This window comes from Aquarana catesbeiana, linkage group LG05 (genome assembly GCF_042186555.1).
Source record: "Aquarana catesbeiana isolate 2022-GZ linkage group LG05, ASM4218655v1, whole genome shotgun sequence".
NCBI classification, from domain to species: Eukaryota; Metazoa; Chordata; class Amphibia; order Anura; family Ranidae; genus Aquarana; species Aquarana catesbeiana.
This window is the reverse complement of record NC_133328.1, coordinates 135,129,401-135,143,604: the sequence shown is the minus strand read 5'-3', so window position 1 is coordinate 135,143,604 and position 14,204 is coordinate 135,129,401. Positions and strand designations below refer to the sequence as shown.

The window sequence follows — 14,204 nt, the reverse complement described above, 5'->3', positions numbered from 1 at the left end:
AGATGCTATAGTTGGAGCGCAGGAATGAGCCCTGCTGCAAAGTATTGCATCAAAAATTGTAATTATACGCCCCTGTTGAACAGGGGCTGAAAATTTGGGCCTTGGGCACTGGTGCTGGTGCCACAACACTGAAACCCCTCACAGATACTCTAGTTGGAGCGCAGGAATGAGCCCTGCTGCAAAGTATTGCATCAAAAATTTTAATTACACGCCCCTGTTAAACAGGGGCTGAAAAATTGGGCCTTGGGCACTGGTGCTGGTGACACAACACTGCAACCCCTCACAGATACTCTAGTTGGAGCGCAGGAATGAGCCCTGCTGCAAAGTATTGCATCAAAAATTGTAATTACACGCCCCTGTTAAAGGGCCACTGGTGGTGGTGCCAGAACCAAAAATGTTCTTACAAGCTATCAGCATGAAAATTGAGGAGGAAGAGGATTGTGACTCAGCATAACAGGATAGTCACTCAGCATCAGCATAGGCAGTCTTGAAGGGATCTCACATTAAAAAAAATCTATTTTACATCAGCATCAGGTGCTTGGTAGCTGGTGATCCAAGACTGATTCATTTTTATGAAGGTCAGCTGATCGATCAATTCGGTGGACAGGCGCACCCTGTGATCAGTTACAAAGCCTCCAGCAGCACTGAATGTGTGTTCCAAAAGAACGCTGGATGCAGGACAGGCCAGTAGCTCAGCTGCATACTGTGCAAGCTCTGGCCATTGATCTATCCTCAAGACCCAGTAACCCACAGGATTTTCGGTGGGAAAGGTGTCCAAGTCTGATCTTGCCCCTAGGTAATCCTGCACCATGTGAATCAGACGCTGGCGATGGTTGCTGGAACCGATCAGACCTTGGGGCTGCGGACTAAAAAATTGTCTGAATGCATCGGTCAGATGGCCACCTTCTTCACCGCTCCTTCTGTGACTGACTGAAGCCTCAGCAACACGTTGTCCAAGAGGACCAGGAAATTGTAACCTCCCAGGGTCTGGAAACGCGTTGCACAAACCTTTCTGCAAGGCCTCCCAAAGATGTTTCATCATCTGCTCCCTCTGTGACGGCAAGATAAGGTCCGCAACCTTACCCTTGTAACGTGGATCAAGGAGGGTTGCCAGCCAGTAATCATCCCTCCCCTCGATACCACAAATATGAGGATCCTTCCGCAGGCTTAGCGGAATCAGGGAGGCCATGCAGCGTAGATTTGCTGAGGCATTCGGTCCAGAGTCCTCTGGGTCACTAAGGACAACATGATCCGCAGCCACCTCCTCCCAGCCACGTACAAGTCCATGGGTTTCTTCGGACTGTAAATGATCCCTTGAAGACTGCTGCTGATTCTGAGTGCCAGGCTCCACCTCCATGCGGGCACGCAGGAACACTGTCTGGATAAAGGGGGCCTTGAGAGGTAAGGAAGTCCTCCTCTTCCTCCTTCTGTTCTGCCTCAAGTGCCCTGTCCATTATTCCACGCAGCGTGTGCTCCAACAGGTGGATAAGAGAGACAGTGTCACTGATGCATATACTGTCACTGCTCACATCCTCGTGGCCTCCTCAAATGGTGACAGGACAGTGCATGCATCCCTAATCATAGCCCACTGGCATGGGGAAAAAAAACCAAGGCCCCTTGACCGTGCCCTGGTGCCATAGTCGCATAGATACTCATTGATGGCCCTCTGCTGTGTTTGCAGCCGCTGCAGCATGGCCAACATTGAGTTCCACCTAGTGGGCATGTCACAGATTAGGCGGTCCTTGGGCAGGTTAAATTCCTTTTGGAGATCAGCCAGCCAAGCACTGGCATTATATGACCATCGGAAATGCACACAGACTTTCCTGGCCTGCCTCAGGACATCCTGTAAGCCCGGGTACCTGCCCAAGAACCGCTGCACCACCAAGTTAAGGATGTGAGCCAAACAGGGCACATGGGTCAGTTGTCCCTGTCGGAGGGCGGAGTGGAGGTTGGTGCCATTGTCGCAAACCACCATACCTGGCTTAAACTGGCGTGGCGTCAACCACCTCAGAACCTGCCCCTGCAGAGCTGACAGAATCTCTGCCCCAGTGTGGCCCCTGTCCCCCAAGCATACCAGCTCAAGCACCGTATGGCATCTTTTTGCCTGCGTGCTTGCATAGCCCCTTGAACGCCTACGGAGCACCGCTGGTTCCGAGGACAAATCAGCACAGGAAGAGGCCATGGAGGAAGAAGAAGAGGAGGGGGTGGAGGAGAGAGGTGTGGCAGAATCACCACTAGTAGAATTTTGAAGGCATGGTGGCGGAACAACCTACAACACTACTGCACCCTGTCCTGCATCCTTCCCAGCTGCCAGAAGAGTCACCAAGTGCGCGGTGAAAGATAACGTCCCTGTCCATGCCTGCTGGACCATGAGTCAGCGATAATATGCACCTTACCTCTGACTGCCCTGTCCAGTGAAGCCAAGATATTGCCTTCCACATGCCGGTAGAGAGCTGGAATCGCCTTCCGTGAGAAAAAGTGGCGTTTGAGAAGCTGCCACTGAGGAACCGCACATTCCACAAACTCGCAGAAGGGGGCAGAGTCTACCAACTGAAAAGGCAGCAATGGAAGTGCTAGTAATTTAGCCAAGATAGCATTCAACCACCGGGCATGTGGATGGCTGGGAGAGAACTTCTTTCGGTGGTGCAGCAGCTGGGGCAGGGAAATTTGCCTGGTACAATCTGACGTCGGTGTACCTTCATTCCTCTCAGTGCAGGTTTCAGAGAGGACTGAAGGTATAGTGAGGTTGGAGATCCCAGCTGATGAGGAGCAAGGAGAGGTCCGCTTTGTTCTTTGGTGTGGGTCTTTTAGGTACGCTTGCCAATGAACTGCATGGCAGGTCAACATATGTCTGGTCAAGCATGCGGTGCCCAAACGGGTGATGTTTTGGCCATGCGAGATACGCTTGAGACATATGTTGCAAATAGCAGCGGTGGGATCTGATGCACTCGTCTCAAAAAAGGCCCACACCAAAGAACTCTTGGAATAACGCGCAGAGACATCAGCGTCCTGCACATGCGGAGCTCTGCGGTGTGATGCAGTCGATGTGCTGGCCTCAAGCTGGCCCCTGGAGGGCATCCTGCCTCGTTGGAGATGTTCCTCCTCCTCCTCTCTCCTATCAGGCACCAACGTGGAGTCAGTGACCTCATCATCCCCTCCCTCCTCATCACTGGAGCAAAGCTGGCAGTATGCTGCAGCTGGGGGAACATGACTGCCAGATTGCTGTCCTTCTTGAGCACCCCCTCTCTCTGGGCTCACTTTACTGCCTTCCTCTAGCTGGGTACCATCATCGGAGCCTTCAAAACGCGGGCATCCTCCTGGAGCATGTACCCAACACTGTGGTCAAACAGTTCGGGGGACTCCTCAGGAGGACATGGTGGGGCTAGGGAAGGAGTGACTGATGCCATTGAGCCGAAGGGATGAGGTGCTTTGCCAAAACAAAGTACCGTGAGCCTGGGTGAGAGTGGATGAGGAGGATGAGGATGGCTTGGTCATCCACTCTACCAAGTCTTCCGCATGTTGCGGCTCAACACGGCCAGCTGCCGAAAAAAAGGACAAGCATGTCCCATGGCCACGTGCTGATGAGGATGCACCACGACCAGCACTGTTGCCTCTAGACACAGAGCCTGCTTGCCCTCTTTTATTGGCTTGTGACTGTCTGCCGCTCCTTGTTGGCCTTCCAGACATACTAATGGCCTGCAGTGAGATGTAGCTGCACAAAGCTGGGATGTATATATATATATACTGATACTGCAGCTAGCAGAATCAACTGCCTGCCTGTAGTATTATTAGTATGAGAACACCAGCAATTTTCTTCAGGTAGCTTTAGGTGCACACTGTGCAGAGGACACAGTATACTAACTGTAAATACTGTAGCTGCCTGCCTGTGGTACTAATAGGATCAGAAGAATACCACCAATTTTCTTCAGGTAGCTTTAGGTGCACACTGTGCAGAGGACACAGTACACTAACTGTAAATACTGTAGCTGCCTGCCTGTGGTAATAATAGGATCAGAACAACAGCAATTGTCTTTGGGCAGCTTTAGGTGCACACTGTGCATAGGATACACTACACTAACTGTAAATACTGCAGCTGCCTGCTTGTGGTATTAATAGGATCAGAACAACAGCAATTGTCTTCAGGTAGCTTTAGGTGCACACTGTGCATAGGATACACTACACTAACTGTAAATACTGCAGCTGCCTGCCTGCGGTACTAATAGGATCAGAACAACAGCAATTGTCTTCAGGTAGCTTTAGGTGCACACTGTGTAGAGGACACAGTACACTAACTGTAAATATTACAGCTGCCTGCCTGTGGTACTAATAGGATCAGAAGAACACCACTAATTTTCTTCAGGTAGCTTTAGGTGCACACTGTGCAGAGGACACAGTACACTAACTGTAAATACTGTAGCTGCCTGCCTGTGGTACTAATAGGATCAGAAGAACACCACCAATTTTCTTCAGGTAGCTTTAGGTGCATACTGTGCAGAGGACGTAGTACACTAACTGTAAATACTGCAGCTGCCTGCCTGTGGTATTAATAGGATCAGAATAACACCACCAATTTTCTTCAGGTAGCTTTGGGTGCACACTGTGCAGAGGACACACTACACTAACTGTAAATACTGCAGCTGCTTGCCTGTGGTACTAATAGGATCAGAACAACAGCAATTGTCTTCAGGTAGCTTTAGGTGCACACTGTGCAGAGGACGCACTACACTAACTGTAAATACTGCAGCTGCCTGCCTGTGGTATTAATAGGATCAGAACAACAGCAATTGTCTTCAGGTAGCTTTAGGTGCACACTGTGCAGAGGAAGCACTACACTAACTGTAAATACTGCAGCTGCCTGCCTGTGGTATTAATAGGGTCAGAAGAACAGCAATCGTCTTCAGGTAGCTTTAGGTGCACACTGTGCAGAGGACGCACTACACTAAGTGTAAGTACTGCAGCTGCTTGCCTGTGGTACTAATAGGATCAGAACAACAGCAATTGTCTTCAGGTAGCTTTAGGTGCACACTGTGCAGAGGACGCACTACACTAACTGTAAATACTGCAGCTGCCTGCCTGTGGTACTAATAGGATCGGAACAACAGCAATTGTCTTCAGGTAGCTTTAGGTGCACACTGGGCAGAGGACGCACTACACTAACTGTAAATACTGCAGCTGCCTGCCTGTGGTACTAATAGGATCAGAAGAACACCACCAATTTTCTTCAGGTAGCTTTTGGTGCACACTGTGCAGAGGACACACTACACTAACTGTAAATAATGCAGCTGCCTGTGGTACTAATAGGATCAGAAGAACACCAGCAATTTTCTCCAGGCAGCTTTAGGTGCACACTGTGCAGAGGACGCACTACACTAACTGTAAATACTGCAGCTGCCTGCCTGTGGTATTAATAGGATCAGAACAACAGCAATTGTCTTCAGGTAGCTTTAGGTGCACACTGTGCAGCTGTAAATACTCTAAAAACACCTGCCTGCCTGTCAGTAGGAAGAGAATAACAGGAACGGATCTAGCTAAACTGAATTCAGTGTGTGTGTATATATATATATATATATATATATATATATATACATACAACACCTAGGATGCATATATATACACAATACACTGTAAGTGCAGCTAACTGACTTGCCTGCCTACTCTATCTAACTTAAATCAAATGACATTGTCTCTCTGTCTATCTCTCAGCTGCCACCACAACACACTACACAAGGCTGCGACACAGGCAGTGTGGGGCATGTACTAAACCCACTGAGCTATAATTGGCCAAAGCCACCCTGGCTTTTGCCAATTACAGCTCTCTGTACAGACGGCGCTGTGATTGGCCAGGCATGCGGGTCATATTGCATGCTTGGCCAGTCATCAGCCAGCAATGCACTGCGATGCCGCAGTGAATTATGGGCCATGACGCGCCACTTGAATTTGGCGCGAACGTCCCATAACGTTCGCAATTCGACGAACGGTCGAACATGCAAACGGTCGAAGCTCATCCCTAGTAAAGGCAATCCATTTATCTGAATGAGCTGCAGTGCACCACCATCTGGCAGCCAGCCTGCCTTCTAATTTTGAATGTAAATACAGAGCAGGTGCAAAGGAAGAGGGGAGGGTAGAGTGCTGAGACCCACCTCAAACAAAACTAATGATTGTATTGTGATTCTTGCACCATTTCATAATTTGCACTGCGATCTGCAAACCGATCTGGGGATGTCATTAACTTTGTATTGGCACCCACAGCGGTTCGCAGAGGGCAGTGTGAACCGCCAGCGATTCAGGTGCGATGCAGAATACCCAAAATGGATTTGCAGGGTTTCCGGAATTGCACAAGTGTGAACTGAGCCAAAGGGAGAGTGCTGGTTTCTTGTCATGTTGATTTGTTGATGTTGATTTGTATGTACTTTAGTTGAAACCATGCACCATATACAAACATTCCAGTGCTTATAGTAGGATGCTAAATTAAATAGCGCTTTCTCCCCCAGATCATAGTTATAAATAGGGATAAGCCTTTGGTATGAACATAAGTTTGACTTGAATCTTGAAGCTATTCATAGTTCTCCTGAAAGGACAATCTAAAGTTAGTTCGACATCATGCCCCCCACCTTCTGAGCCTTTGGTTCCTGCAGCTCTAAGTCAGTTCTTTTAATGGCAGTATTACTATTGCATTAAATGACAAATTCTGCCTACCCATCAGTTTGTTTCAAATTGTAAGGCCCCTTTCACACTGGGCCGTCGGCGCCATCGGCGGTAAAGAAAAATTTTGTGAGCGGCACTTTACCGTAGTTTTTGCGGGGGGTTTTAGCCCCGAGCTTTTAACCCCTACTAGCAGCCGTAAAAGGGTTAAAATGACCCACAAATCGTCGCTGCAGTGGCCCTTTTCCAGTGCTTTGGCGGCGGTTCAGCAGCAGTGCCCATTCAAATTTGGGCAGGAGCAGTGAAGGAGTGGTGTATACACCACTCCTTCACTGCTCCAAAGATGTTGCTCACAGGAGTTTTTTTTTAACATCCTGCCAGCGCATCACCTTAGTGTGAAAGCCGGACTGCAGGGGAGCCGTTTTTCAGGCGCTTTACAGGTGCTACTTTTAGCCCAAAAGCACCTAAAAAATGTCTCAGTGTGAAAGGGGTCTTAGCAAACATCTCCGGTGATGTCATTGACTAAATACATTTCTGACAGCAAACAGGGAGCTGGGGAGCTGCTATTTGTTACTGGAGTCTGGTAGGAGACGATCAGTGTGGCACAGGCCATTGTATTTATTACAGAGGGTCGATGGTGCATTAGTCATAGTGATTGACAAAGCATCTCCATCTCTGGACAAGGTGAGTGATGTTGGATTTACATTGGGGAACAATTTTCAAAGGACTTTTACTACAATGTCTTTATGTTTGTTTACTAATTAAATAGTTTGTGCTAATGAATAACAAGATTTACTATATTCCCCATAGTCATTAATGTGTGGGGAGGGTCAGATATCTGGAGGCCCCATACTGAAGGGAGTTCCAGATTCCCATTAATCCCCCCTTCAAACCCTCACATTTACTGGGTCAGGCATGTAGTAATGAGGCCCTTGTCTACATCAACATGAGGACAATGTGTCTCACAAGGAGGCGGGACTTTGCATCCTACCTGAAAGGTTCCTTCTCGGTGTTGAGAGCATGTGGCGTGGTATGGTTCAGGGGAGTTGTACACTCACTGCCCCTCTCTTTCCTAACCAGTCAGGCTTAATGCCTGGATAAGGGTCTGGTATAGCTTTTGATGGGATTATACATTTATCTTATATAGCCAAGGCACAGTACAAATTGGGGTTCACGTTGTCATAAGGTTGTTCATTTTTCAAGGGGATTTTCACTTTACAAGGGAAGTTTTACTTAGTCAATGATGTGAAATTGAATATTGAATTCCATCATCCAAACATAAGCAAGCATAAATACAGTTTTTTTTACTTGCCTTGCACATGATTGGGTTTTATTTGCAGATTGTATCTCACTGCATTCACTAAACTAAGGAAACATACCCCCGCAAAATTAACAGCCTATTTGCCTTTAGTATACCAGTTGTTTGCAAAAAGACTTTAAGAAAAAGACAAAAAACAGCATAGAGCACCCCTTAAAATTCCTACTAGACCTTTATCTTTAACCATTTCCGTCCAGTGACATATCAGTATGTTGCTGGATAGGAAGGGTAATATCTAAGTCAATGCTGCAGCTGCAGCAATGACTGAAATATCAGTCTATTCAGCCAGCAATTCTGAAGCCAGTAAAAGTAATCCAAGGGACTAAAGAGCCACTTAGTTTTACAAGAGGTGGTAGGGGGTCCCTCGCTGCCTTTACCAGGCCCCCTGAGCGATTGGGGAGCCCGGTAAGGATTCAGTCTGGAGCATCCGGCTGCGGGCACACAGTGAGAGGAACCAATGTTGTTCCTCCCACTATGTGACATCAGAAACCTGAAGTGACAAGGATTTTTTTACTTCCATCTTCTGCTTTGTGTTTACTGGCCAGTTACTGGCCAGTGGAGTGGTTGATCTGACCGATCTGTGTCTGATTGGCTGCATTGGAGGCCAGAGGAGAGATCTAGAGTCTATTATCTGGGTTCTCTCCACAAAGAGGACCTGTTGTTTATTTAAATAAAATAAATATTAAAATCTAAAAAAAATGTAGAGTGCCCCCATCTGCCCATCCTCGCACACAAATGGGAATGTGCACACCTGCCCCTCACGCATATGTAAATGGTGATCACACCACACTCGTGAGGTATTGCCACAAACATCAGAGTGAGAGCAATAATTCTAGCTTCAGACCTCCTGTGTAACTAAACACTGATAACCTGTAAAGGCTTTTAAAGTGTCGCCTATGGGGATTTTTAGGTACTACAGTTTGGCGCTATTTCACAGGCAGACGCATTTCAAAATGGGACATGCTTGGTATCTATTTACTCTGCGTGACAACATATGTTATATGTTACAAAAAATTGGATATTCTATTGTGTTTTTGTGCAAAAAAATGTATTTTTTTCCAAAAAATTTGCGTTTAAAAAACCATGTGCAAATATCACGTAACATAAAAATATCAAAAACCCACCCATTTTATTCTCTAAGGCCTCTGCTTAAAAAAATATATATAAGGTTTTGGGGTTGTAAGTAATTTTCTGTGTCTGGTATTTATGTGAAGGGGACCCCAGGCAAAAAAACACACAAAAAAGCATGAGGTTTCCTCAAAATCCATACTGAACTTTATATTGGCATCCAACCTGGCGACCGCTTCCAGATTTCTGAAAGTCCTCCCAGCAAACCCCACATCCCCTGGACCAGGTATGTGGATGAGGCCTTTGTGCATATCAACAGCTGGTCAAGGTGCCATGCAGATGAGAGGCTTTGAGCACCCTTCCAAAAGGTACCCTTCCAATGTTGAGGACAAGTACATGGTATGGCTCAGGAAGGGGGGCCCTTAACATTTAATGCCCCTCCCTTTCCTGGCCAGGTATTCCATGCTTTTTTTTCATATTTTTTCAGGGGGTCCCCTAAAAGTCTTATCAAGGACAGTGCCTAGCTACCCATGTCATGTTTAATAAATATTATATACTAACTGCTCAGGTATATCTATACATGAAAAGATATAGGTACCAACATCCCAAAATAACTATTGAAATCTAGAAGAAAAGGGGTGGGCAAGCAGGATTTTCCTGGTAACGTCACAAGACATTACAACGATATTGTTTAAAATCAATAAAGTTTATTACATACAATCAACATAGATTTAAAAACACTGGGTGTTGCATATTGATTTCATTCTGAGAGGTCATACCATCTCTATTGGGGTCTCACTAAGGATGATAGATATCTCCAGTCACCATATGAACATTACAGATCAACCTCTCAATATGTTTTGTGGATTCTCCGCTTTTTCAAGAGAGTAAAGTAGGAGAACAGGAGAGCTATATACTGAAAGGAATAATAAAATATGTAAGTATAAGGATAGCACATATTGAAGACAATTGGTAAATATCCCATATGTTCTATGGGTGTTACAGGCATGGGAAATAGGATAACTACCTTAGAGCCCTTGCACACTGGGGCGGGGGGCGGCGTCGGCGGTAAAACGCCGCTATTATTAGCGGCGTTTTACCGTCGGTATGCGGCCGCTAGCAGGGCGGTCTTACCCCCCGCTAGCGGCCGAGAAAGGGTTAAATACCACCGCAAAGCGCCTCTGCAGAGGCGCATTGCCGGCGGTATAGCCGCGCCGTCCCATTGATTTCAATGGGCAGGAGCGGTAAAGGAGCGGTATACACACCGCTCCTTCACCGCTCTGAAGATGCTGCTGGCAGGACTTTTTTTTACCGTCCTGCCAGCGCATCGCCCCAGTGTGCAAGCCCTCGGGGCTTTCACACTGGGATGACAGCAGCGGCACTTTCGGGGCGGTTTGCAGGCGCTATTATTAGCGCAATAGCGCCTGCAAACCGCCCCAGTGTGCAAGGGCTCTTAGAGTTTGAGCTAGCAAGCTAAAGAGGCATCAAAGTCAGCCTCTTTAGCTTGCTAGCTCAGCCTTTAAGGTATTTATCTTATTTCCCATGCCTGTAACACCCATAGAACATATGGGATATTTACCAATTGTTTTCAATATCTGCTATCTTTATACTTACATATTTTACTATAGCCCCAATTTGTATATATTTTTGTATTTGCATAGATATGTCTGCATTTGCATCCATATATTATGTATACGGCTAAAATGCAATGTTATACTGCATTATTATAGTTTGTAACTGATGCTATGGTTCTTGTCTTGGTGATCCAAGACTATATGCCTTTACTAGTATCAGATATAACACATGTAAAAAATTATCTTAAAAATCAGGTTTTAAGCAATTGTTTAGGTGTAACTTCAGGAAAAAATTACACGGTTCAAATACTTACTGTTTAATGTTCTATCTGACTAAAGTTTGTTAAATCTGGTCAGCTACTCATCGGCTTTAACCTTCTCCCCCACATTGCATAGCTAGAATAATCACTTTACTTCTTTGTGAGATAGGTGTAGTACTTTCTTGGTAACCACACTGCTCATTGGACAAAGGTGGTGCTATTAACTCCTTATGCAGTGAGGTGACTGTAGATAGAGATATGACAAAAGAAGCTGCAGAGCTTAACCATGACATAGCGATCCTACCTATCTATCAATGCAGAGTAATAGATGGGAGTAAATAACAGGACGTTCTGAACAGTGGTGGTGTATAAAAGGCAAGAAAGTAGAAGCAATCCACCCAAGGTGTAGGGAATAACTGGATTTTTGACTTAGTCCAGAAATCCAAATGAGAGAAGAGAACACCACCACTTCAGGTAGATCCACCGAGACAAATCCTTCTCCTTCAGAGAAAAAGAGCCCCAGGTGCTGGCTAATGCGTGTAGAAATGGAAATGGGTGGAAAAACTCTGGACAGCCGCACTCCGAAGAAAGTTTCTTATGCCTTTTATTGTAGACAAGGATCACATAGTACAAAGTACAAACCACAGCAGAGCGATACAGTAAAACAGTTGACGCGTTTCACACTATACTAAGTGCTTACTCATTATGAGTAATCACTTAGTATAGTGTGAGATGCATCAGCTGTTTTCCTGTATCGCTCTGCTATGGTTTGTACTTTGTACTATGTGATCCTTGTCTACAATAAAAGGCATAAGAATCTTTCTTCGGAGTGTGGCTGTCCAGAGTTTTTCAGGCCATTTCCATTTGGATTTTTGACTTACCCGTGAAATCTTTTTCTTGGAGTATATCACAGGACACAGCCATTGTTGGCTGTGTCTTAGAGGGCTCTTAGAGACTCAATCCCTGACTGGATTCCACTGCCCTGAAGCTGTATAGCACCCTACTGAAAAAACACATTGTCAGAATCACTGCACAGGGTTCCATACACGTAGGGTCCAGTGCCAACTTGAGGCATTAAAAGCAAACCCTGTGTCACATCTGCTCATCTGGAGTGGCATCTGGGCACTTTTCAGCTGGGCAATAATAACTGTAGGAATGGATTCAGAAAAAACATTCTCCTTTTCTTAAAAGAATCATTTGAGAATCTGTTGCCATTGTGAAGAGAATTGCACAGCAGTAACCATCACCTTCAAGCACTGGCAAAACAATTGATGACCTTCTGAAGGGGTTATATAGGGGAGGACTTCTTTTCTTTTGTCAGTGTCCAATCACCTGTTGGTGGTGTGCAACCCTATGAGTAAGCAATAATAAGCAATAATAAGGCTGCTCTGTGTCCCGCAATATATGATAAAGTAAACATTGTATATTGTTTGCACGCAAGATGCTCAGGTGGATTGATCTAACACCTGACTGTGTCTGCAAAGTTCCAGTGACAACATCACTCCAAAAAGTTGGCAGCATGATTTAGGAAGTGCATATCATCTCTTCTTCTAGGTAATTAACAAGTAACACTAACAATCTTTTTAGATATCTGTAATGGAGCATTCATCTCACTGACTTCAAGTGTAAAGGGCATTTCCCTATCAATACAAGTGGGTCCTTCTCTCTTTGATTACCAATGTAAAGGGCATTTCTTGACCGACCATTAAAGGATTTCTTTTTTACCACCAATGCAAGGGGATGCTATAATGTTCACTAACTGCATTTCTCCACTGTTCATTATTGTTTGGATGGGTATTAAAAAATTGATTCATACTGGGAGTCAGCTGTAGGTATGCCACTGTTAAACAGAGGTGCAAATCCTTTGGCAGGTGAAGCAGTAAATATATACTGTATCTATTTCAACTACACATTTAGCCATAAGCTGTGAGGCTCGCCTTTAATTTCTTTGATACTTTCTGTCAAATTTAGTATGGTAGAATAAAGAATACGATTAAGATATACTTGGCACTTTGACTTTAAAGTGATTACTATTAAATGGTATTACTTTATTCCGGACTAACAGAAAGACTGCATAATATAAGTATAGCTGAAGATTTACATATATTAACTGTTAACCCCTAAATTACATCATTGTCATCAGTAGCAGAGGAATGAACGGTTCTTGCAATAAAACATTCTTGATGTAATGCTATACACACATTTACTTTTCAGGTTTCTGCTCTTATCTTAATGTAACATACAATTTCCTTAAGTGTGACCTAATAAATATTAAAGGTTACATTTACAGGTAAATAAATGTTTACCACTAGCCTATTCATTAGGCTGCAAATATCAACACTGACCTTTCTACTCATTTGGTTTTTAAAGCTAAATTATGACTGGGAATAACAACAGAAAGCGTAGAGGCAGAAGAGCTTCTCTTCTGCCTCTGCTGAAATGGCATTTCTCAAACCTCCAAGGCACTTAACAATAAAAACAATACAGGAGAACCTTAAAGAGAAAAAAAACACTTACCATTCTTCTTGTAAAACATGATTTCTCCCTTGAATTCACTCTTTTCCTCTAGTGACATTTCAATTTCAAGTGTTGTCTGTTCATTTGTTTCAGCACCATATAAAAATTTACAGCTGCAACTCTTCTGCATGACTTCCGTTCGTGCAAACCCAGCAAGTTCACAGAAGCCATCTGAACAGTAAACTATAGGGAATCCCTTAGCCACCTGAGCATTTGCAAGAATGAAGTTACTGTCTGTAAAACAAATGCAAAATGAGAAAAAAAAAAATATATATATATAATATGTATCAAAAAACATATTTTGTATGTCACATTTGTTATGGTGGAAACACAATTCCACTATCTAGAAATGTTTATGCATGCATCAATATGCTATCTCTTAAGCAAAGACATTAATACAATTACTGATTTAGAATAATATTCTCTAGAGACACAGTAAGAACACAGGCTGAAGTGTGAAAACAGTATCTTGCAATCTGCTGTATTTAATTAAAAGGATAGCCTCAGAACTGCATACCAGCTTTAGGTAACCCTAAGGATTTTAGGCTATTTGTCATATAATGTCAAAACATGTGTTAAACGCTTTTGTCTATCATTTCACAGAACCAATTCTTTTTAATTCTTAACTCTTGGGGCTAGACAACTATCCTAGAAGTACCAACATGATAAGAGTACTTCAAGAAAATCCATACCTCCTCCTTCTTTACTTAAACTCAGGACTTTATGTAGAAGAAATTGGTCACTTTAGCATTAGATCTCAAAGACTTGTAAGCAATGTTGTGTCCCCTTCTAATGGAGTTGTATCACTTATTATAGCTTTTGTTT

At 44.4% G+C, this 14,204-nt stretch overlaps 1 protein-coding gene across 2 annotated transcripts in view; it reads right to left on the bottom strand.

The window, feature by feature from the left end:
• Positions 1–14,204, bottom strand: part of KCNH8 (potassium voltage-gated channel subfamily H member 8) — a 1,076,212-nt gene that overhangs the window by 597,287 nt on the left and 464,721 nt on the right. For both annotated transcript variants that reach the window (XM_073630214.1, XM_073630215.1), the window contains exon 2: positions 13,380–13,613. In XM_073630214.1, the coding sequence (XP_073486315.1) occupies positions 13,380–13,613 (234 nt within the window). The remainder of the gene's footprint in view (positions 1–13,379; positions 13,614–14,204) is intronic.